Here is a 25432-nt window from a genome sequence, read left to right on the forward strand (position 1 = left end):
ATATATAAAAAGAACGTTTCCTAATTCTTAAGAACATCCTGGCACTTGTGACAATACCGTACATTCTTCAAAGAAAATACATATTTACTGAGGCGTTTGTATGCTTGTTGACTGGGTGCTTGTTTTGAATATTAGCAACGGGGAATATTAATTGTTTAAATAAAAAATACAAAGGCATCTTCTAACGCATAGAATTTGCAGGTCTTAAGAAAATGTATACCAATATGTTTACCATACAATTTATTAAACAATGCATTTGCCATTTGAATTGTTCAATAGTTGAGGCGCATGTAAAGGATTTGTAATATAATAATGAAAATATTTGTCTTCAGTTCGATAAGCTTCCAATTGAGTCCAATTTAAGCTATAAAGTTTAAAATGGAATTAATTTGTTTACCATCCAATTCAATTGTAAGATTAAAGACGTTTTATAATGGAAGCGATTTAATATCTGGCAGACCGAATGTCCATGGCATGTTTAACTTAATCGAAAATGGATTTATCGACTTGCAAAAAATACAATTTGCTTACTAGGACTATTTTCGGAATAACAATAAGCCGTTCTAGAAATATTCGCTGCTGCAGAGTGGAGTTTGGAATCTTATATTGGCTTACAAACAAGCAAGTGTGATTTTTTTAAATACAATAAACAGGGGAACTTAAAAGCTGGCTGGCAACGTATATCGGCCAATGCAGAGAAAATGGCTAATTTCCGGATTACACATCGATCGCTGTTCGAGTTTTGACCTTGTCTGGAACACGACTGTTCATAAAGACTGTAAACATTTGTTTTATGTTCTACAATTATTAATTATTCAAAAAGAAGTTTATTAGCACTGCTGTGGTAATAATGTGCCTTAGTACGCTTACAGAAATTATTACAGCTATTTGAACCAAGAGAAGAAATCAGACGCATTCCGTCGTATAGCTAGAATTATACCACCTGAACTATTGATGATCTCTGCGCTAAAGTCAAGATACGGCGGATTAAATTCGAAATCAGACGCATTCCGCCGTATAACTGGAATTATACCACCTTAGCGTTTGATGATCTCTGAGCAAAAGCCCAGATTCAGTGGATTAAATTCGAAATCAGTAGCATTTCGTCGCACAACTGGAAATGTACCACCTTGAATTTTGGTGATCTCTGGGCAAAAGTCCAAATTCAGCGATTACATTCGGCTATAAGTGGCCCGGTGTTTTTACATTGACGGATTAACGGTGTAAAACAAACATTTACCTGTTTAAAAACGTAAATATTAAAAAAAAATATGGATCTTTTTACGGCTATTTCAAATGGAAAAGTGCGACATATCACTCAGTTGTTACAAGAAAGTGATGGCAGTTTAGAGGCACGTTTGTACGACGGAAAAACGCCCTTAATTTATACAGTATGTGACGGAAATGAGGACGTTAGAACACACGTTGTGCGCATGCTCCTACGTAAAGGCGCTGACGTTAACGCTCGGGACAAAAGCGGACGTACAGCGTTAATGTACGCGACCATGGACGTTGACAAAATTGACCTTGTGCGGGTGTTGTCACGTTGCAAATTGTGTGACGTCAACGCTCAAGACAAGGACGGAAACACGGCTATTATTCATGCCGTTATGTGTGCAAATTCGTCAGCAATTAGAATTCTTGTGAATGCTACTGCAACTAAATCCTCTATGGATCTAGAACTTCGGAATAAACACGGATTGACAGCCTTGGATGCCGCAGTAAAGCTGCAAATGACGGAATGTTGCAGAATATTAGTTTGTGAAGGAGGGGCCGACAAAAAACGCGTCTCTAATCAAACCGGTCTTAAACGACTTATGGAAGATGAAAATCTTCTAAATCGAACGAACAATCCTCATTCTAGAAATCCATCAAGGACCGCCCTTGTAAACCGGTTATTGGCTTCTCCAATACCGGAAGACAAACAATTTGAAGGCTCGTACATGTCACGTGACACTACTCCGAATTATGTTGACGATTTTCCGGAGCGACATACATTGCTCAATAATTTGTCTCGTTCTAATAGCCTGCACCGTTCAAACAGCAATTTGTACAAACGCAGACCGGAAGCGGGCAGTAGACAATCAATTAACTCAATAGGAAGTGATTTATTTAGCATTTTAGACTCTCAGAAAAATCTGAAACGTGTGCTTACGCCAATATCTGGCCGACATATGAATGTTACCCCGGAAACTACCGAGGATAAATCTATGGGGCGAACGAGGCTACCAAGTATTCCGAGCGGAAGAAAACTTTACCTTGTGCAACAAAATAACAAACTTGACCATTTGTAGCGTAGCAAATCTAAGATCGATGTTATCTGAAGACATAGTTTCGTCATAAGTGCTATTGATATTTTTTGTTTTGTTTACATGAAATATTTCATTTAAAATAAAAATAGTGTTGTTCTATTACAATCAGTGTGTGTCTTACCTTAAACATATTTTATTGCCTTTTTTACTTTCAACATAATCGGTATTTACAACAATAATATAGAGTATACAAAAAGCAAATGGGTTGGACACAAGTTCTAACAACATTAGTAACGTCTTCCCCATGTTATAAAACACGTCATAAATGCTACCTCGGAAGGCAATATTTTGCTTCAAATGAAGACTTAAAACAAAGGTTACTTTACTTTTTATTCATCATATTAATGCACCAGTCAATTGTAACCACGGCCGCCAGGTCCGGGGGTATACCGGGGATAGCTGGGAAAATGGGCCGTGTTTTTACCTTCCAGGTGGCCCCGCAGTGCCGGGTGAATGCGGTGGTTTTGTCTTCGCGTCAATTATAGCGGGGAATGGGCTTTACCTAGGGTCCCTGGGGTGCGGGAGCATTTGGCAGGGATTTACCATCTATTCGTCCCCGCAAGGCGGGGATTTTACTCGGGTTTGGCTGGATCAAAAGTCAAAGTCCCCGCTCCTCTCCGGACCTGGGGGCCGTGGTTATAACTGACTGGTGCATAAATGAAAAAAGGCGCGGTAAACGCCGCTTACATAGCCCTGCCTTCAGTCTTTTACTATATTTTGATTGAGAAGTACGTTTTTTTAAAACACTTCGACAAACCTTGTCACAAACCCCGCCTGATGCCAAAACACTGTCAAAACGTTATTTTGGAAACATGTTTGTCGAAGTGTTTGAGGAAAGTAATCACCTAATCTAATTCCTGTAATAAAACGAAGGCGGGGGGATCTTTAGGCGGCGTAGACTACCTTTTGTTTAGGTGACATAGACTGGCTTTTGTTTAGGTGGCATACACTGCCTTAATTTTGTTTCATTTAAAATGGTGTAGAAAAAGAAGTTATCTTTGTTTTAACTTTTAAGTCATCTTTCGAAGCAAAATTTTGTCTACTTACGTAGCGAGTGTGACGTAATTTGTCACGCGGTATACACACACTGAATATGCGTTTTAGGATATTCGAATATTTCATCAGACAATTGTAAATTTCGCTATGCATACATTAAAACCCGCAGCCAATGTTTTGTCTTTCCAAAAGCGCGAGAGGCTAGTTTTTTAATTCGAAGTCTTATTTCAAAACGCATTTCTATATATACGCATTGGAGCATGACATTTCTTCATACATTCATGAGTTAAGGAAATAATTGACAGATCTACAAGTAGGAGAGGATTAGAGTAAAATTTCACCCATTGTGTCCTGTCTATATAGAGTGATCTCTTTGGTGTGAGCCTCTCTCCTCCGAACATGCGGGGCTTTGTTACCGTTAGCAAAAGTCCCCCGTGTCCATGCCTCCCCCATCCCCCTACCACATTTCCATAAGATATGTAAGGGCCCATCTCTAACAAGAGCGAACGACTAGTTTTCATATCGGATGGTTCTAAACATTTACCTGATTCTCTATTTAATTTCTGCCTTACTTCATGTGTCACGGGATTAAAACCAAAGGTGACTGTTGTTTAGTTTCCTATTAAAGATTGGCCGAAAGAGCGGTCAACGTTTTGAGGCGGAATAATCGGAGTCGTGAAAAGTACATTGATTTAGAAATGTGGTCATATTTGTCATCAAGATTACGTGAAGGAGAAGGTCGAACATTGATTTATTTTTATTGTAATAAATGCAGAATCAACAGGGTGGCGATGATGATGATTATGTTGACGATGACGACGACGAGAATGACGACGACGACGATGACGATGATGGATGCTGATCAAGATGATGATGACGATGCTGCTGATGCTGCTGCTGCTGATGATGATGATGATGATGCTGGTGGTGGTGGTGTTGGTGGTGGTGTTGGTGTTGGTGGTGGTGGTGGTGGTTATGGTGATGGTGGTGGTGGTGGTGGTGGTGGTGGTGATGATGATGATGATGATGATGATGATGATGATGATGATGATGATGATGTTTCTGCTGCTGCTGCTGATGATGATGATGATGATGGTGGTGGTGATAATGATGATGATGATGATGATGATGATGATGATGATGATGATGATGATGATGATGATGATGATGATGATGATGACAAACCATTATCTAGAAAACACAATTGACAACATTGATCAGACTGTCAGACAGGTGTCATCTTACGTACTAAGGCTTTCGAGAAAAAACCGCACCAACGTCTCAACTCCAAGTTACAACATAATGGAGTACGTACTAACATGGACAGTTGGACAAGCAGCTTCATGGAGGGCCGCAGTTACCACGTGAACCTTGAAGGGTGTATATCTACAAAGGCACCAGTACAATCCGGAGCGTCACAGGTCCACTGCTTTTCCTAAAGTAATTCAATGACTTGAATGATCTATTCTTTTACTAAACGAAAGTCTCTTTGGAGATGACTGTGTGCTCTATCGACACATCAAATCTGAGGAAGATGACCATACACTTCAAGAAGACATGGATGGCCTCAAATACTCAGTCCAATATTGTACCTATTTTAAACTGTATGCTTTTATTTCCAAGTCACCAGCTCTTTGTTATGTTTTGATATGCTATTTATGTTTATTGTTCGTGTCGGAAAGTAGCTCGTTGGACTAATGTTTCTTGTTGACATATACCCGATATTAATTAAATCGTGTACCCTGTATTTTGATCGTAACGAAGTGCCCCGATTGCTTGAAAGACGTTATTACAAAGCCGGTTTGACTGAGTACATCAATCGCCTCTTAACAATGACGACTTTCACAAATCCATCTCAACTTTTGCCATTAGGTAAGCATTTCTGTAATGTTTACTTATTTATCGTGTTCCTAACTATTGAAAAAAGCGATTGAAAGTAAATAGTTCACATGTTTTGATATTAAACAAGATTTTGTTCTTGGTTTGATTGAAAAAAATGCAACCTGTTCATCTAGATCAATAAGCGCTTATAACAAACTATTCAAACTCTTGCACATTTAAGAACATACTTTTTTAAATCAATTATTATGTCATATAAATTGATGATTACTCTTTTTTATAATATCCTGACTGAAATAAAACTGGAATGGATGTTTTTAGTCATGACCATATAAGCCTGAATATATGTTACATGAAAATATTTTAATAGTTTGTTGTTAGATTAAAAGATATGAACTGTGACACATCTGACTAAATATATATACGTGTTCTAAACATAACCTATATTTTATGTTAGTGCTAACTGATATTCTTATTTCAGAGTTGGTGGACAAATGTATTGGGTCTCGGATTCACATTATCATGAAAAATGACAAGGAGATTGTAGGGATTCTACTCGGGTTTGACGATTATGTCAGTATCCTTTTGCATAGATGTTCATTTAGGACATTCATATATCAGATATTTCCAATGCAGTTGGTCTTCTGTCCCTAAACTATTAGTTATAACTACGGTAACCTAGAACCATCAATAGGGCATCAATCACACAAATTGGCAACAATAAACAATGTTGCCAATGGAATTATTGGACTTTTCTGCTTACTATCTGTATATGTTTAGTATTATTTCAAATGCAATGCACAATTTATATCCTGTTTTCTATAAGTTCATATTAAATCTTATTGACTGACATCATGGTCAACTTATTTTTGTTAGAATATTTTGTGTGTATCTGGTTAATGGTATTTGTAAATAGCTTTTGGCTGTTCTGGCTTTGAAACTTAATAATGCAATTAGCATTTAAAAAGATACAGGCAAAAAACGTTTATAATAAATAATAGTAAAATTATATAGTGAAAAAAATATTTCTGAAATTCAGCCTGGTAAAATTTTGTATGGACTTGTGAAACTTTCAAGATTACAAACATTACAAACGCCACAGGTGTAATTGCTGTTTTGTTTAACTTGTCTTCCCCTACTCGTTATAAGTTTAACATTACCTAGAACGCGTTGAATTTGACTTGAAAGAAAATTGCCACTAATCAATATGCTCCTTAACCAACCAAAGATATGGTATTGGAGGACGTTATAGAGTTGTGAGTATATTTTAATCAGTTTCATATAGTGATGTTCTGATGATTGATTATAATTGAAAATCGATTGGTTGGGCCTGAAATCAGAGACAATCGATTGTATTTGGTTATAATCGATCATCGAAAAAAAAATTGAAAAAAATATAAGTAAGAAGAAGAAGAAAGTGTTCAGACGTTATCTTTAACAAAATGGCAAATGAAAGCCACAATGAGCAAGTAAAAATGAACTATTTTTTATACAACACTTAATTACTTCAATCATAGACGTAACGCATATGCATATAATGATTAAGAGTTTAATAATGTGCATGAATAAAACTTCACTTTAGGTTTTATCTAGTATTTAAAAAAAACGATTGTACTGTGATAGATAATCGGTTACTTGAGTCGGTTACTTGAGTGGAACCGATTATCGATTGTAAAATTGGAACTGATTCCCAACACTAGTTTTATACCTTGCCAGTAACACTTTTATACAGTTGTTTTCTGTTAAGTTTCACTGTTGCAATAAATAGTGTGAATAGTTAAAAAGAGTGCATAAGACAACTGAATTATTATTAAACAGGTACATTCATTGGTTTGGTTTAAGTTTGCCAAAATGTTAATTGATTGGTCAATATTTATCCAGTTATTACTGTTGACCAGTCAATTTGCTTTAAGGTGCAAATTAGTCAAAAGATAATATCTTTCATCTTCATCATTTCATAAAGACACAAAATCAGGAATTTTACCATTTATGCACAAGTGCACACATGTATATCAGGGCCCACAACTCTGGCTGTAACAATTCTTGAGTGATTTCTATTGTTTAATTAAAAAAATAATACTGACAAAATGACATAATCTGGATAAACATTCTTGTTCTGTTTATTTAAAATGAATATCATGATAACAATTTGTGACTATATATGCTGATTAAATGCAAAAAGAAAACAAGTTACCAGTATGTTTCAAACATATTATCTTGGAATTTACACAATGACATGGCATTGGCCACTTATAAATTTATCTATAATAGTTATTGCACCAACTACTGGAAATTATACTCAAGTGCAAAGATAATTTAAACGCAAGGGTTGATGGTGAAGTTACCTTTGTGTACCAAAACCTTTGCTCTGCTATATATTTGTTTCCATTCTGATAGGAGAGTTAATGTATTGACAAAAACACTGTACAAACATGCATCATACCTTTTGTTTCCCATTTTTAGTGAGAGTACACCAGAAGGCAGAAGAGTGACGAAGCTCGATCAGATCTTACTCAATGGCAACAACATTACTATGGTCAGTGGCATTGTTTTATCTTTATCTATTCATGTATGATTTTATCACATGACCTTCCATGTTACGAATGTACCGGTAATGAAACAATTACATGTTTTCTAGTATTTCACCAATGTGATTTTTTATGAATTGAAATTATATTTAGCCCTTAGTAATGATTTGTCCAACTTTTTACAAAAAAACGATTTAAACCTTGGATGTTTTTTTTTTATTTCTCGCTATTTAAGAGAACATTGGAAAGACCTTTAAGGCTCAGATTACAACTATTCCCAAACTCATTTTGTAACTTTTCGTATCAAATAGCAAATTTAAATTATATATGACATTACTAACCTATTCAGTAAAATGATTGAAAAAGTGAGTTTTTATCAATTTCAGAAAACTCATTTGATAAATTCTTAATTGAATGACTAAATACTCATTTGATATTCAGTCATCTTACATGTATTGTACAAGTTATTGCAATGTTAAAGAACACAAAACTTTTTCCAGCAGGTTAGAAACTCACAGTTTCACAGTTAAACTACTGAATGGCAGTGAAGCACTTAGAATAATAGTCTTGTTTGTGATTTTTTCATTACAGTTGGTGCCAGGAGGGGAAGGACCAGAGTCTTGATCCATATGCCTTTTTTCTGGAAGAAATCATGTGCTTTGAGCAATTAGTGCTGAGCTGTTTCATGGCAGTAAAATAATGCTGTCAAATATCAACTTTATAAAATGTAAAAATTTTCGACTATAAAATTCCTCAACAAAATTGAAGATTAAATTATATTTTGTTGAATGTAAATTAGGTCCAATAGTGTAAACACCGGCATCTAACAAATATTTTCAATTTTGTTGAAAACTTACAAAATAACGAATTCTCTTAACTTGAAAGTGCTGTTTTATGAACTATATGGCAAAGTGCAAGATGGACTAAATGCCATATGAATATAGATACTGTAATGTCTGTCATGTGCCATGCCCTCTACTTTTCTTTAAAGTTTCGCAATCTCAAGCTGGCAGCTGGACAGTGTTCTTGTTTAAAAAAAATAATCACAGTATCATGCTATTTTGTATTCTTATTTTCATTTTGTTTAATAAACTACCATCAAGTTCAGAATGTTGTAATATGTTACAAATTAGAATGGTTTATGTAATTAAAACAGGAATTATAAGTTTTTGGCATTACATTTTTTTCTCTCCAAGAAATGCCTTTGACAATGTGTTTGTTTTTTCATTAAAAATCATGTCTGTAAATGATTAAACTTATCATCCATCTATATCATTTGTGTACATAGTTAATGTTGTATCTTTAAGGAATAAATATAAAGATAATGTATTTACTTTTTCTATCTACGAAGTAAATGTTGACCCATATTGAAGAGTCATCCTGCAAGCAAAGTTTTATCCTGATAATGAAATTAATCTTAGTTATGGGCCCCATCTTATTTTATGACTGTTTTTTTTTTAATCAATATACATGTATCTTAAAGTTGTGTTTGTCAGTACATTTAACATTGTTTATTTTATTTTGCAAGCAAAATGATTATTTATCTCATCACCAACATAATGTCTCGCGTCATTGAAATTGATCTGATGTTCACTGTATAACTCGTAACTTAATCGCTGCCTGCCAGCCATATCCAATCCGAAACCATGGTTCACTTGTAAACAACTGTTAATTATATAACCAGGCTTTTTTTATTTCCAATTTTTAATCAACACGCAAGAAAAAAACCTTGGAAGCAATAATTATTTATGTAAGAGTTAAGAAGTGCCCCTATAAAAAAAAAAATTATCGATGTAATATCCTGATTAATGTCCTAAGACGTTATACCAGAAAAAGTTATTTCAGAAATTAGGTCCCTGGATTTATACCAGCTTGGTCTGCATATATATCTCCCTGTTACTGATCAAACAATCAAGAGTTATTTATAGACTTTGAATATGTCGTGATACATATTTTGTGTGGCCAATCATGCTTTGGACCAATGAGAAGGTTATACAATTGTTTGTTGTACACACGTTGATAATATGGCCCCTATATGTCTCTTCAACCTCTCAGAATTTATATGTATGGTTTACATTGTCAGAATTCTTCATGTTTATCTTGGCTTCAAGTGGATTGCGAAGTAATTTCAATTTTTTCAATTGTATTAACATTTTTTTTCTGACTGATACTGCCACCTATCGCTAGCAGTTGAGCCACCTACGGCTAACATTGATTAAGGTCTCAATTGATACTGCCACCTATGGTAAGCATTAGTTCCTATCTAAACTAAAACTGCCAGTTATGGCTAGCATTATTTTCAGTCTCAACTGATTCTGCCACCTATGGCTAGCATCGATTCCAGTCTCAACTGGTACTGCCACCTATGGCTAGCATTGATTCCAGTCTCAAATGATACTGCCACCTATGGCTCGCATCGTTTCCAGTCTCAACTGGTACTGCCACCTATGGCTAGCATTATTTTCAGTCTCAACTGGTACGGCCACCTATGGCTAGCATAGCTTGGTCTCAACTGGTACTGCCACCTATGGCTAGCATCAACTCCAGTCTTAACTGGTACTGCATCGACTCCAGTCTCAACTGATACTGCCACCTATGGATAGCATAGACTCCAGTCTCAACTGATACTGCCACCTATGGCAAGCATCGATTCCAGTCTCAACTGATACTGCCACCTATGGCTAGCATTGATTACAGTCTCAACTGATTCTGCCACCTATGGCTAGCATCGATTCCAGTCTCAACTGGTACTGCCACCTATGGCTAGCATTGATTCCAGTCTCAACTGATACTGCCACCTATGGCTCGCATCGTTTCCAGTCTCAACTGGTACTGCCACCTATGGCTAGCATTATTTTCAGTCTCAACTGGTACGGCCACCTATGGCTAGCATAGCTTGGTCTCAACTGGTACTGCCACCTATGGCTAGCATCGACTCCAGTCTTAACTGGTACTGCATCGACTCCAGTCTCAACTGATACTGCCACCTATGGATAGCATAGACTCCAGTCTCAACTGATACTGCCACCTATGGCAAGCATCAATTCCAGTCTCAACTGATACTGCCACCTATGGCTAGCATTGATTACAGTCTCAAATGATACTGCGACCTATGGCAAGCATCGATTCCAGTCTCAACTGATACTGCCACCTATGGCTAGCATTGATTCCAGTCTCAACTGATACTGCCACCTATGGCTCGCATCGATTCCAGTCTCAACTGGTACTGCCATCTATGGCTAGCATCAACTCCAGTCTTACCTGGTACTGCATCGACTCCAGTCTCAACTGATACTGCCACCTATGGATAGCATAGACTCCAGTCTCAACTGATACTGCCACCTATGGCAAGCATCGATTCTAGTCTCAACTGATACTTCCATCTATGGCTAGCATTGATTCCAGTCTCAACTGATACTGCCACCTATGGCTAGCATTGATTCCAGTCTCAACTGATACTGCCACCTATGGCTAGCATTGATTCCAGTCTCAAACAAGAGCTAAGAATAAAAGTAAAAGACAACAACAAATTTCTTGCACATTTTATTTATATGGAGAATGTGATCTAACACACTATAGTCACCAGACGTAATCGAAATTAAAGCTTTTCAGATGATAACAGATATATATAACAAATAAATATACACGAGTTATTTGATATACATGTTGAATATGTATGAAGGGCTAAATAATTTGAAGAATAACGTGAGGAAAATTAATATAAACTGACATACTAGCATGTGTTGGCAAGTATTAAGTTGACATACAAGCCGGCAAATTACATTGCAGTCTGCAATATGTCTTTATGTGATAAAAGCAGCATTTTTTTTTTTTTTAAAATACAATCATATCTGAACTATTTTAATAAGCCTGTGTGCTTAAAATTTTGATAGAATAGTGGAAATAAGCAAGCCATTACATCAATTCGAAACTTCTTAAAACTTTGTAATATTGTTAGTCATATTTTTTTCAAATAGCCTGTTATACATCAATTATTTTGTGTAAAAAGCTGGTATTTTACTTTTTCGCGTACTCATTTTATATTGAATATTAGTACAGAAAATATAAAAGAAGAGAAAACTAAATTAGCACCTCTAAACATTGAAAAAATCTAACAAAGAATTGTTAATATACTATTCAAATTTTGCCAAGTATCACCTGCAACTATTTTGGTAAGATAATATTCATCTTTTTTAAGAAACTGAGCTTCATTAGACAATCATTTCCACACTTGATGGTCTGTATGTGAAAAACGTCAGTATGAAGTTGTGAATAATCATAGTGTTTTATCTCCCTTTCGTTGTTAAACATGTGGTACACTGATTGCTCCCCTTTGAATGTGGGTTCAGTATATTGTCTATTACTACGCTTTGGATAAAAAAATACCAATAAAAATTCATGCCAGTAGAGTATAGGCCCCCTTGGGCTTCTTGTTATATTTGTCATACAGGACCAAATGGCACTGAAAATAAGGTAAACCAAAAAGTTTTTTAACTATTTCATGTATCTTAGTTGTGGTCCTTGGGATCATCCAATGATACTCACATAGAAAAGATTGTGGTAAAATTTCTTCAGATCCTTATCATGTTTTTCTTTACAAAAGAAACACATAAGTCCAAACAGTCTATAATCTACAGTCAGAATAAGACATTTAATATAGTATAGTAGCCGGTATTTTAATAGTTTCAATAGCCGAAATTACTCCCAAAAAGAGATTACTTTATGAGGATAACGTTAGTCACAGATCTGCAGGTAATCTTAAGCAAAATTTGAGTAGAATAATATCATTTTTCTTCATATAGGAATATCACTTGGTAGTAATTTTTGTTATTTCAAAATGATCAATATCTCATGTTTTCTTTCATACAGGAAAGAGACTTCTTTTTAACTATTCTTTAAAAGATCAATCATCGTTCTTCATAATACTAACGCATTTCCAAAAAATATTTTGGCAAATGATATGATAAATACTTCTTCCTTAGTTACAAGTACGCACCAAATATTCTCTAGAAAATATATTGCTAAAAATAAAATATACCCGCAGTTTTGTACCAGTCAATTCTGTTGCTCGTTATGTTAAAAAGAGCGAAATACATACATGTAATTATAAACACAATTTAAAAGAAGTCCCTAAATAATATTTATGAGATAACAAAGCAAAATGATATACAATCAAAATCAATCCCAACAGTAAAAGTGGTTCACAAAAGTTATTGAGTCAGCTCTGAGAAACAGTCTTAAAACTCAAAACGTTAGTTTGGTAAACTAGAGCAACGCATGGAGCCCCAAAACTTGTCTGTTGATGCTTTTTCAATCAAAGAAGGGATATAACTCAACAATTTTTAAATTAAGAGTAATGAGCCTTGTTTTACAAATGTATATTTTCTATGGCAGCATAATTACAAATTTGAAATCTTTTGAATGTTTTATGAGTTATGGCAAAAGATGATTATTTTGCTGATGCCGACAACAATTATAACAGATACCAGGGCTATGAGAATACCTCAGCTTTTTTTCTTAATTTTTTTTTCGAACAGACGCACTTAAAATCTCTTCAAACTCTCATAATTGATCAACAACTACGATTATTGTAAAGCACTAGCACACTATTTCTGTTGTAAGAATACAAGCCCATAACTGTCTATTAAGGCATTTAACCCTTAGGCTGCTGATGGCGATTTTAAATGCTTTGCAAACAGCTTGGACCAGACCAGACGCCGAGTAACTCGGCGCCTGGTCAGGTTCCAAGCTGTTTGCCACTCAGTCAATATATGCCCAAAGTTTTAAGTAAATTGAAAGAAATTTAGAATAAACCAGACGACATTTTTGAGCAGAAAACAATTTACCCAGCATGCAAAGGGTTAACTTAACTGTTCCTTTCAAAGTCATGCCATTCCTTTAAATTATGCAATGTCACTCTAACATGACTTTGAGAGACTAGCTCATGTAAATCTGATCAAAATTAAAAATTTAACAATCAAGGATGATAACATTCAAAATTAATCCTGATTACATGATCAAGAGATTTCAATTTCAGTCTGTCGTACAGATGATAAGATGGGGTTTTTCGCTGGACTATTGCATTATCAATAGTAAGAAATACCTTGAAATGGTTATACATGGCTTTGAAAAATGTTTCAACAGGTATACAAGCCTGCTTTGGGTTAGAATCTCATATGCAAACTAAATTTCAAAGATTGGAATCATCCCTCTGACCGTTTGTCCGTCTTTCCTTAGACTATTATAGGATGAATGATCTGATTCATTATTGTTATCAAAATGTAAGAAAAAGTATAATTACAACAAAAATTTCAACATTTTAACGAAGAGTGAGAACAAATGTATACAAAATGTATATTTACACAGATCTGTTTACAAAACTACACAACAATGACAAGAACAATAAATTAAAAGCACCAGAATTACGCTTTGGGGTCACAATAGATGTGAAGTTTACATACATGTCAAATTTCTTCATTTATGCATTAATTCACAAAAGACAGGCGGTCATTCTACATGGCGGTCTTGGTCAGAGTTATATGTATAATAGTGTGTGTATACCACGTCATAAATTACGTCATATATGCTACATGGGAAGGCAACATTTTGCATAAAATATAGACTTAAAACAAAGATAACTTTTCTTTTACTGCATCAATTTAAATAAAACAATGGGCAGTCTATGCCACTTAAAGAGCCACGGCTTTGTTTTATTACTGAAGTTTGATAAAGTGATTATTTTATCAAACACTTCAACAAACCTGTTTTAAATATGATGTTTTGACAGTGCTCTGTCTATCAGACGACTGTATTGTGAATTTTTCGAAGTGTTTGAAGAAACTAAACTCTCGATCAAACTCTGATAAAAACTGAAGGCAGTGCTATGTAAGAGGCGTAGACTGCCCTATGTTTCATCTAAAATGGTGAAGAAATAGTGAAGTTATTTTTGTTTTAAGTCTTCATTCGAAGCAAAATATTGCCTTCCGACGTAGCACGTGGTATAAACACACTGTATAAGGCAGCGCCTGAAACCAGCAAATTTTGAAAGGTCAAAACCTTAGTTTTTCCTTAAAAGTACATGTAATTGAAAGGGACAGCTTTGGCATTTCTCAGCCACATTTGGTTTAAAGAGGCAAGTGTGCAAATCCATCCAGAATCTGTCCATTTATTTTTATCATGAAACTTATACAAGTATTCATTAACAGAACAAAGCTCATTCATTCTGTTCCAGCACATAATACATAAATAAACATTTATTCACATACACATAATTTGATCAAATATACAATGTATAACTATGAAGATACACTATATTTATTGACTTAAAAAACAACAACATGTCATGAATTTATAATATGGAAATATGGATGTTTTGTTATTTCAGAAGCATACATATCTCTTATTTTTTCTTATGTCCACTAACCAGCTCACACAGCTGTTAAATATCATTAATTTTGAAAATGAAATAAATCAAAATATTCAAATGGTGTTACTTAAAAAGTATTACTTTTATTCCTCCAAATTAAAGAGCAAGATAAAAAAAAATTATTCCTCCAAATTTGAGAGCAAAACTGATATTTTTTACTCCTCCAAATTGGAGAGCAAGACTGATATCTTTATTCCCTCCAAATTGAAGAGCATTAGTTGACAATACAGAAGTAAAAGGTAAATTATTCTTACCATTTTTTTCCGAACCTTTATAAAAATAATTATTAAATTACACTAACCATACATCATTCACCTTATTCTGAGATTGCAATTAAATAAAAATAATCCAATTGCTTTAACTGTAAGTTCTGTACAAAACCTGGTCACATAGGTATTTGTACCATTATCAAATACAATACAATGATAACATAGTAAATTTATGTTCACAGTTGCCTCCACAGTGGCAGAAATAAACTATATTTATTTTTTCCTAGCCTGTTAGACTATATATACAGAAGATTAAATACATGTCTGTGTGAACATAATTATCGAAGATGTAAAAGCATGGCAGTGCTGTCCAAGCAAAGCAAGTGATTTCACACGAGGGAAATTCTATCCAATGAAAACATTTCCTGAATTTTCTTCGTTTTCTTCATTCTCTGGTGTTGCCTTGATCGCGCTTCCTCGACGCTTTTTGCTGATATGAAATAATGTCAAGTCATAAAACATGCAAGCGATGGAAAAATCATACCAAACCTTAGGCCCAAAACATTAAAATTTGTTTGCTAATTTTATTGCTAAAAGCATTGGATCGTTTTTTTGTGATATTTTTTTAATGTTATACTTCATGAAGTTATGGCTTAGAATAAATTACACACTGAGACCCTTGCCATTTTATCAGGGTATAATTTCCCAATTTTCCCATGAATTAAACTACCAATGATTTATCACAAAAAAGGGCAGGGACAAAATTGGTGGTCTGCGAGAGTTTGTCTGCTGGCAAAGAAAGAATAAGGGTTGGGCTGAATTTTTTTCGGCAGGTTGGGAAACAGTAAAGAACAATTTTTTTCGTTATATTATGATAGCTATTTCAGAATTTCGGAATTTAAATTTCAACGGTATGTCCTATTTAGATAAAATAGCATTACAATGACCAGATTATAAAAAGGAAAATAGTGTGGGCCATCATTCTGGTAATGAGATCTTAATTCACATGACCCTCATGATAATCAAATCATTTCCAAGTTGGTAATGATTGTATCCATTTTATCCATTTATGTAAAAAAAATAATCATCTTTTCATTCAGATTAGACTATTTTTAAGGAAAAAAGGAAAGATTTCTCCAAATATCTTCGAGGAACTCTTATTCATTTATATAAGATTTGTTTACCTCCTAAAAGGAAAATATTCCATTTTGTTACAAGAAATTAGGACAACCGCATAGATTAGCTGCATTTTTCCATTCACTCACTTTAAAATCATTATAGGAATGTTAATGAGGATTCTGTTAATTTCTTTTTTTCCCCATTCCCTCACTTATGAGGCCCTGAGAGTTGTTTAATCCATATTCCTTTCATTACTGAATTAATAGTTCAATTTAAACTCAGTATAGAAATGTCACTGGGGCCTCTGGAATTGTGCCATTCAGTACATGGACCTTTAAAGGTGCATTTCAAAGTAAAAAATCTGTGTACAAAGGTTTCATCAGATATGGAAGGAAAACCATCTCTAGAACATTTGCCTTTAAAGCTGCACTCTCACAGATTGACAGGTTTTTAGATTTTGTCTCAGAATCGACTAGTTTTGGTATAAATGCCTTCAATTCAGTCATATAGGATAACACACAATAAAACAGATCTCAATAGTTTAGGAAACTGCGGAAAAAATCATTTTTCTTAAAGGGTTAGTAACACTTTTCGCTATAAAACATAAATTCTTGAATGCAAAGTTGAAAAACTGTGATTTTTTTTTTTGTCAACAGTCTTGTATCACTGGTTTCTAGACATTTATGCAAAAATTGTCTAATTTCAATTAAAAAAAATAAAAAAGTCAAAATGGTCAATCTGTGAGAGTGCAGCAGTCAAAGCAAGAAATATAGTATAAACCTTGGATTAAAAATGATTAAAAAAAAAATCATACTTAAATTTAGTTTTTGATGAATCTTTATCGTTCATGAATAAAACTTTAAGAAAAATTAGTGAGATATCACTTGCATCTTTCTTTAAGATTGTAAAACGTTAGACAACAAACACGAACATCCAATCCAAATGGTCACTAATCAGTAACATAATTATCAACATTTAACGTCATGTTACAACATACATGTACACACATTATAAAACACTAAAAAGAGGTAATAGCATTCAAACTTTGAAAATGGAGTTAATTCACATATAAAAAGCGCTCTTGATAAAATGTGATTACAATGAAAGATTGCTTGTAAAATATTGATATACATAACATCAAAATATCAACAATACTTGGGATAAAACATTTACATATTATAGAGATGACCTAGGACCCTGCCTAGCAACCGTTGCTATGACAACAAAATGATGTTTTTGTTATGACGTTTTTGTTATAAACTTAGCTAAATATCATACTTGATGGGCAGTAATGTTGAACCAACTGTTAACATAACAATGTCTATATAATCATTGCCCTTGAATGCCTTTCATCACCTTGACAATGACCTATGACCTTTTGACCTAATTAATCTTCATAATCAAGGTTAAAACATAAAGTAGGTCAACAAAGCTCAAACATTCAGTGACCTTTTGACCTATGCTTCTGTATCGTCCCCGTCATGACCTTTAAGACGTAGTCGGGCAAAGTCTTCGAAGATAAAGTCATCGTCACGATACTCATAACCCTCCTCGCTGGAAAATAAAATAAAATAAATCAAAATATAATGAGATATATGATTGGTCAATTGCAATGTTTTGACCTATAAACAAATTCATAAGGTCATAATTGATCTCATATTACGGTAAACACAATACATTGATTTTAAGCTAATAATTATTATGTGAAAATTATATAAAAAAAATCATTGATGACTACATTGACTTTTTTCTTAACTTGCTCTTATGCCAGTAAATGACAATGCTACTTTAAAATTCATCCTTAAAAGTCACGCCTGCATATTTTCAAAATATGAAAATAACAATATCAAATGTAAATCTGAATGTTGACAACATGTTAATTATAAAATGTGAATGGGATAGCATACTGTGACATTCTGGGACACCATTAACATACACATATATCAAAATACACTCTTCTCTGTCAATAATTAACTGAATAGCATAAATAATAAAAAAAAATCTTGAAACTTCTTAAGCTTAATAGGCTTTAGAAGTTTAGTTCAATTAACCAATATACATACATTTGATTTTGACCAATACATAAGGTTTTTATTGGTGATTTTCATAACAATAATTTAAAGATACCTAGAGCTGTCACAGGAAAGACAAATACTCCCAATGCCGCCTGAACACAGGATTTAAACTCTTTCTTTGAAAAGAGGTCTTAACTCCGAGGTTTTTGTACACTGCATTTCCACCCATCATGCTTGACCAAATAATGTTGCATAATTAAAATCCATTGAGTAATTTAGAAGTTACGCTACTGACAAGAAAAGTGTTCAGTGCACTTCCTCTCATTGTGCTTTACCATTGTACGAAGTTTAATTAAATTCCATCCAGTAGTTTTCAAGTTATGCTCCAGACAAGGAAAAATAACAAAGGGCAATAACTCTGTGATTAGTTGAAACAGAGTTATGTTCTTGTATACTGCACATCCTCTCATGTTGTTTTACCATCGTATCCAGTTTCATTCAATTCCATCCAGTAATGTTCAAGTTATTTTTACTTATATTAAGTAAATCTCCAGACAAGAAAAAGTAATCAAGGCCAATAACTCTGTAATTAGCTTAAATAGAGTTATGGTTCTTGTACACTGCAGTTCCTCTTACTAAATTCTATTAACGAATGACCCATCGATCAACCACAGGGTGACTTCAATAAACCCCTTCTGACTTTGTATATAGATAGTTTAAGGTCTAAAATCTCTCAAAGAAGTAAACATTACACAAATTATACCAAAACAAAAATAGTGAGCTTAATTTGATTATAAAGTTGAGTAATTTGTGCCAAAATCACATTTCAAAGCACTTGCCAGCAACTTACTATAATACTTATTAACCAAAAAGCATTGCAGGGAGACTTCAACACTCATCTGTTTTTGTTATTGTGTTTTTTAACAAGGGGTTTAACTCAACATTTCAATAAGCCCTGCTATGAGCATGCTTTATCATTGTCACTGGTAATATGAGTACAAAGATTCATGTATCTTGTTTAATACCATACTTAAGTAATGGCCAAGGGTTGAGTTTTGCAAAACTTTCTGACAATCAATGGGATTTATTGAAGCCATAGTTAGGGGCATAAGTCAATAACTATTTAATGCCACAGTTATGGGCCTTACCATACACTTTTAGATAAGCATGCCCAAATCGTTTAACTGTTGCTTGCCATCACATTTTTGAAAAAGCCCTTCTATTTACATCCTCAAGAATTTGAGCAAGCCCAGAAAGCATTTTGCAAGTTCAGGTCTTACGCGCATGTACTAATTTAACCAATTCAGGGTTTGTCGGCTTGTGATTTTACCGTTTCAGGACTTGTGATAATTAGAGCAATTCAGGACTTGTGGGCTTGTGATATTTTGACAAGTTCAGGGCTTGTGATATTTTGACCACTTCAGGGCTTGTGATATTTTGACAAGCTCAGGGCTTGAGATAATTTGAGCAAGCCAGGACTTGTGAGCTGGTGCTAATTTGACCACTTTTCGGCATTGTCACTGGTAACACAGGTACAAAGTTTCATGACCATCACAGTTATCGCTTAGGTGCAGGTTAAATACAACTGATGCAGACAATCCCAAGGCTGTGACAATACCACAACAGACAAAAAAATATATATATATATTTTGGGGATCATTGCTTTAATAAATAGGTAAAAGGTCTTTAAGAAATATAGAAACAATACTTATGATTATGAAGTTTATATAAATATGATAGTTACACTATTTCATAGATCTACCTTTCATATTTTTTTAGATTTCCACAAAGACGACTCGTACAAAGGGTTGAGAAATAAAATAACATCATCGTCAGAATGTATTTTCAATATTGACATAATTATTCAAACATCTGTCTATTAAATCAATAAGACAGAAAAACAGGTACGCGTCATCATCATTAGAATTTGATTTGAAATTCTGGAACAGACACAGCAAACATTATACCAGTAACTGGCTAGTAGTTTCAATCAGTGTTTCCCCGTGCATAAAGACAGAATACCGTTGTACATAGCTTAAAGGGACTTGCTAATGCTTTGTAAAGGGCACTTTTTACGATTTTTTTTACAGCTAGAACCTTTCAACAAATGTTGATATTTGCTCAAATATTGTCTATGAAGACTATAATTTTAAAAAGGATTAGTAACGTGATTTATCTAAAGGTTGATGGACTTTATCATGTGAGGTTACCTATGTATTTTAAAAAGGTTAATACCCATCAGCTATTGAAAAAGTCCTTGCGGCTGAGTGGTTAAGGTGTCAGTTTTTCTAATATTTCATTTACTGTACAAGCATAGTTTTGCAACCCACTACAACCAGAATTATCTTTTATATCTTAAATGTATTTATTCTTCAATTTTGGTACCCAAGAGTATAATAATAATAAAATCAGTGTTTTCAGATGGATGCATTACCTGGAAAACTAATTTTTGGTCCAAAAACATGATTGAGTCCATTTAACCTGTTGTTATTCAGTGTTTTAAAGTCAATTCCCGACTATGCAACAGTACATGAGCAGAAAACAATTTGTAGCTTGGTGTCTTTAGCATTTTCTTGCTGTGTAGACATTCAGGCCATTGTATTTAGCTTGCAGATATTTGTTTCCATTGAATTTCCATGGACATCCCGGAAATTGTACAGACAGGGCAAGCTCTATTTTGATTCATGCCATTGAATAGATATTATTCATCTTCAATGAATTGTAACAATCACATGGACTCTCTGGAGGCGGGGCTTAACAAGTGGTGTTGTTCCATATTGCAGAGGTTTTTTGTGATTGTTTAGACTATAATTCATTAATGCCCATATCAGAAGGCAGAGCTTAACCATGTAAATACTAGCATTTAGATAAAATTACAACCCTATTCACTTATACTCATGAAATTTATTGAAAAATTCCTAGACAACATGGATGAAAACAGTTACTTCACACACAACCCATATTATTGAAATTATGAAGGTCAGGATTTGTGCTACTTTATAATTTCAATGACTAAGGTAGCGCGTGCAGTAACAAATTCATATGGCGAATGGCCCAACACAGTCCCAACTAGTTTTGTTTACGAATGCTTACTTATCATGGCAGAATTCACAAGACTCACTTTGTATCAAGCTGTATGAGGTTTGTATCGACAGGCTGGTCGGAGCCCTCCCCAGAGGGCTTGCTGATGGAGAGAGACCGCGACGGTGGGGGACTCTCTTGAGGCTTCGGGTGTGTCAAGGTGAATGGCAACTCAACAGATAGGTCCCTGTGGGGAAAAGACAAGTCTGGGTTAAACAAATCATTCATTTATAAAATAGTATATTGCTTCATAATGATGGTTGAGAGAGGGACTGAATGGCAGGGAAATCTCTGGGGGCTTCGGATGTGTCAAGGTGAACAGCAACTCCTCAGATAGGTCCCTGTGGGGGAAATAGACATGTTGGGGCTAGGCCTTCAATCAAATATGTGCCTATTATTGATTCCAAGAGACTGATGGCAAGGGATTTGCCTGAAAAACAAACAAACACATGGACTGGTTTACTGGCCTGAAAACAACACATGGACTGGTTTACTTGCCTGAAAAAAAAAACCACATTCAATTTGACTGATTTACTTGCCTAAATAACAAATAGACTGGTTTACTTGCCTGTAAAAACTGAGGATATATATGACTTTGAACTTTCACCTATCCAGACTCAGGTACCAGGATAAGCCAGAGTTCATATTCACAAAAAACTTGAGTCTGACTTTGAAAATCTGAATTTCATTGTAAAATAGTATATTGGTAAAAAGTTACTGCATTATGATTCAACAAACTTATTTACTGATAATTGACACACATTTAGTAAGATAAAGTTATATTAAAGATACTTTGTATTATATTGAACTCGCTTTCCTGAGTCAGAGTCTCAAACTCAGGCTGAAAATGTAATGGAATACAGGCTCAGAACTTGACCCTGTCTGAGACAACATTTACCCAGAATGGTATACGGATGAATACTCTCAGACAATAATTAACAAATCTGTAAACATTGTTTATCATGGAAGAGAATGTATAGTTGTTCTTCACTCACCCAGACCCGAATCCCAGGATAAGTCTGACCTTCACCTTGTATGAGACCACAATACCCAAATTCTCCTTCTGAACGTTGTCCTGGACACTGAAAAAGGGACACACAATGGTTAGATAATTGATTTTGATGTTTGCAAATAAAGTTAGAATCCAAGATTTTGAAGCATTGAATGATCGTGGCCTTTAGATTAAGCTTGCCTGAATCCAAGTGTAATTAAAATCACATGTCACCTATCGATCAGCAATTTGGCATATACTTTTTTTACATGAAACTTCCTTCTGAAGAGGCAGGCAAATACCCCCACAAAGCATCCATTCATCTACAGTTTGCATCAATTTCACTTCAGCCAACAAATTAAATCATAGCTTAAAGTATGCTCTCAAAAATGGCATGGTGAAAATGAAACTCTTTGAAGTGTTTAAACTGACTGTTGTTGGGGCTTCCAAACTAATTAACTGTCTGTTCAGTGCAAAATGGCATTGTAACAATGCTTTGTTTAACTGAATAGAGCACAATCCTCCTTTATTTGCAAACTGTAGTTTGAGATGGAAATAGAAAAACTTTTTGGAGAGAAAAAAAGCATACACATTACACTAGAATGGTCATATATTTATAAGCAAACAAGAGGCTCATAAGGGCATATGCTCTACTAGAGTGACTTTTTGTAATTCATTATCCAAAGCATGTACATATTAGTAGAAAAAACATTTAAAGGGAAGCAATCAGTGAACCATATATTTTACAAAAGAAGAGAAATGTTACAATAATACACAACTCTCTGTATGAAGTTGTCCCCCTTAGAGTATACTTATGCTAGGGCAACAGCATTTCAAGGGCCAAAGGCCAAACATGCATTAACAGATCTGGCTGGTTTTGAGAAAGTAACCGAGCCCTCATGGATATCAAACTTACTGTAAACGTTTGATGGAGATCAACTTTAAACTGAAAACTGTATCGTGAACAGAAGCAATTGTTAACAGACGCATGGACGATGGATACCAGGCCATTCCATAAGCTCTTCTGACCTAAAGCCAGTATATCTTAAAGAACTTTTCATCCAAAAATCAACCTTTGGCATATATGCAGCTAAAAAGTACCTAATGCCAACTTTTCATGATAAGTTGTTTCAAATATTAAATTGCACAGTGAATGAAAAAGGCCTCTTTTGGAACTGTTTTGCTTTTTAACCCCTAAATTGCATAATAATGTTCGATTTATATTCTGGATGGATGAATTTATATGAATTCCATGATTTTCTTAGAATATAACCTACATTCCTCTAACATCTCTTTCCCAGACAAAAAAACTCGGTGCCTAAAGTCAGGCAAGATTAATGTTGGAATTACTGCAAACAAGATTGCAATGAACAGCCTTTAGAACGTCTGGTTTGCATGTCCTTTGATATGATTTTGACAAGACAAGATAACAGTTAATTGTGCTATGTGCCTCTGGGGTCCAATCACCTGGCTACACAAAAATAATACTTAGCAGTACAGACTAAGCAATAACTTTCGGCTACCTTTTATGGGTAGTTATCTTTACTGCCTAATTGGATCATAGGTTATCAGGCGGGAAACTATTTGTTCGCTTCTTAGAATAATCCTAGGAACGATTTTGTACTATTAATAGTGATTTTTATACATACATTGCAGGACTGTTGTTAAAAATTTATCCCAAACTACGAAATCACTCCTACAATAATTCCTGAAAAAGTGCTCCTCCCACCTCCCCACCCCTCTTGGTCCATTACATAAGGATACAGATGGAAGTATATTGTAACACAGATGTAGTTTATACTACGTGTTGTTGATGTCGCATGATTAAAAGATTTTCAACTCTTTTATCTTGTTAAAAAATATATGACACTTAGCCTTTAATATAAATGTTCACACCGTGTTGTCTATGCACCTGAATTAAACATACATATTTACAAAAAACATAACTGTTTTCTTCTACATAAAGCAAACTAGAATTCCACAAATGAAATTATAGGTCATCTTTTGTTTACAAAAGGTCACCATAGTACCTTGACTTTTGACCTATTCACCCCAAAATCAATAGACATCCTTTACTGACCATGAACAATATGCATACCAAGTTTGAAGACTCCACACCAAGTTATTCAAAGGTTTTTTTATCCCTATCAAAAATGTGATGCAGTCCCAGACTAACATGATGGTGCTGGACAAGGCAATACATATGTGTCAGCCAGGCTTGGTAAGCAACACAAAATAAGACTTTTAACTTATATATAAAACTCCTTATTTTCAGACAGATCATGATTAAGTGTGTAGATTCTTAACCTGGACAGTCTCCTTGTTCAACATTTCTTGGTCAATATAAACAAATCAGCCATGATGACCTAGTGTAGAAGAAGACTGAAAGCTGGCCGATATCCATTGTACATCAACAAGACAGTTCGGCCCACATGCCAATACAGTTATCAGAGAATTTGACAGCCTTACTGAATAAAGAATAATTTGACAATGTCATCAGCCAATATTGAGAAATTCTCCAAAAGCCTCTTGGATATCTGTATGGTCGATGAATAGAGTCTTGATTATGTAGGACCTAAGTAAGCTAAGGATATTTATTTTTTTATACTGATTATCTCTAAAACACATATCAAGTATTAGGAAGAAAAATTTTGAAACAAAAGCACCACATATGGATGTCAATGCTTATCGGTTATTTTTATTCAGTTGATCAAGGGGAATAACTCAACAATCATTAAAGCCAGAGTTATGAGCCTTTAAACACATGCGTGTTTTATCATCAGTAATTAACATGTACCGGTATACCAAGTTTCATCTGAATATCTAAAATTTTAAAAAGTTCTTGAGTTTTTGCTTAGATAAAACTTGAGGCATTATACTGACACCAAATCGATAATAAGATTAAAACAAACTCTT

The 25432-nt window shown here is 34.5% G+C and overlaps 3 protein-coding genes across 5 annotated transcripts in view; 2 read left to right on the plus strand and 1 right to left on the minus strand.

Moving 5' to 3' along the window:
• Positions 1-459: 459 nt before the first annotated feature.
• Positions 460-3418, plus strand: LOC128219010 (ankyrin repeat domain-containing protein 33B-like). Its single transcript, XM_052926821.1, has one exon. The coding sequence runs from the start codon at positions 1272-1274 to the stop codon at positions 2292-2294; it is 1023 nt and encodes a 340-aa protein (XP_052782781.1). The 5' UTR covers positions 460-1271; the 3' UTR covers positions 2295-3418.
• Positions 3419-5117: 1699 nt separating this feature from the next.
• LOC128219022 (U6 snRNA-associated Sm-like protein LSm5) lies at positions 5118-9002 on the plus strand. The gene is made up of 5 exons (XM_052926834.1): positions 5118-5180; positions 5629-5724; positions 6376-6403; positions 7611-7683; positions 8267-9002. The coding sequence occupies exons 1-5, from the start codon at positions 5141-5143 to the stop codon at positions 8297-8299; spliced, it is 270 nt and encodes an 89-aa protein (XP_052782794.1). The 5' UTR covers positions 5118-5140; the 3' UTR covers positions 8300-9002.
• Positions 9003-11205: 2203 nt separating this feature from the next.
• The window catches only part of LOC128219003 (beta-arrestin-1-like), a 96275-nt gene continuing 82048 nt past the window's right edge, over positions 11206-25432 (minus strand). For 2 of the 3 annotated variants that reach the window (XM_052926805.1, XM_052926801.1), the window contains 3 exons: positions 22521-22607; positions 21566-21712; positions 11206-17983 (listed from right to left, as the gene is read on the minus strand). In XM_052926805.1, the coding sequence (XP_052782765.1) occupies positions 17887-17983; positions 21566-21712; positions 22521-22607 (331 nt within the window). In that variant the 3' untranslated portion in view covers positions 11206-17886. The remainder of the gene's footprint in view (positions 17984-21565; positions 21713-22520; positions 22608-25432) is intronic. The other variant, XM_052926802.1, reaches the window with a different exon arrangement.

Source organism: Mya arenaria, chromosome 15, assembly GCF_026914265.1.
Source record: "Mya arenaria isolate MELC-2E11 chromosome 15, ASM2691426v1".
In the NCBI taxonomy this organism is placed as follows: Eukaryota; Metazoa; Mollusca; class Bivalvia; order Myida; family Myidae; genus Mya; species Mya arenaria.

Bases quoted from the DNA above. Each gene is read 5' to 3' on its own strand.
- LOC128219022 (XM_052926834.1), top strand. From the start codon at position 5,141: ATGACGACTTTCACAAATCCATCTCAACTTTTGCCATTAG. The intron at 5,725-6,375 runs GTATCCTTTTGC...AACCAACCAAAG, and splicing joins CGGGTTTGACGATTATGTCA to ATATGGTATTGGAGGACGTT. The intron at 6,404-7,610 runs GTGAGTATATTT...TCCCATTTTTAG, and splicing joins TTGGAGGACGTTATAGAGTT to TGAGAGTACACCAGAAGGCA.
- LOC128219010 (XM_052926821.1), top strand. From the start codon at position 1,272: ATGGATCTTTTTACGGCTATTTCAAATGGAAAAGTGCGACATATCACT.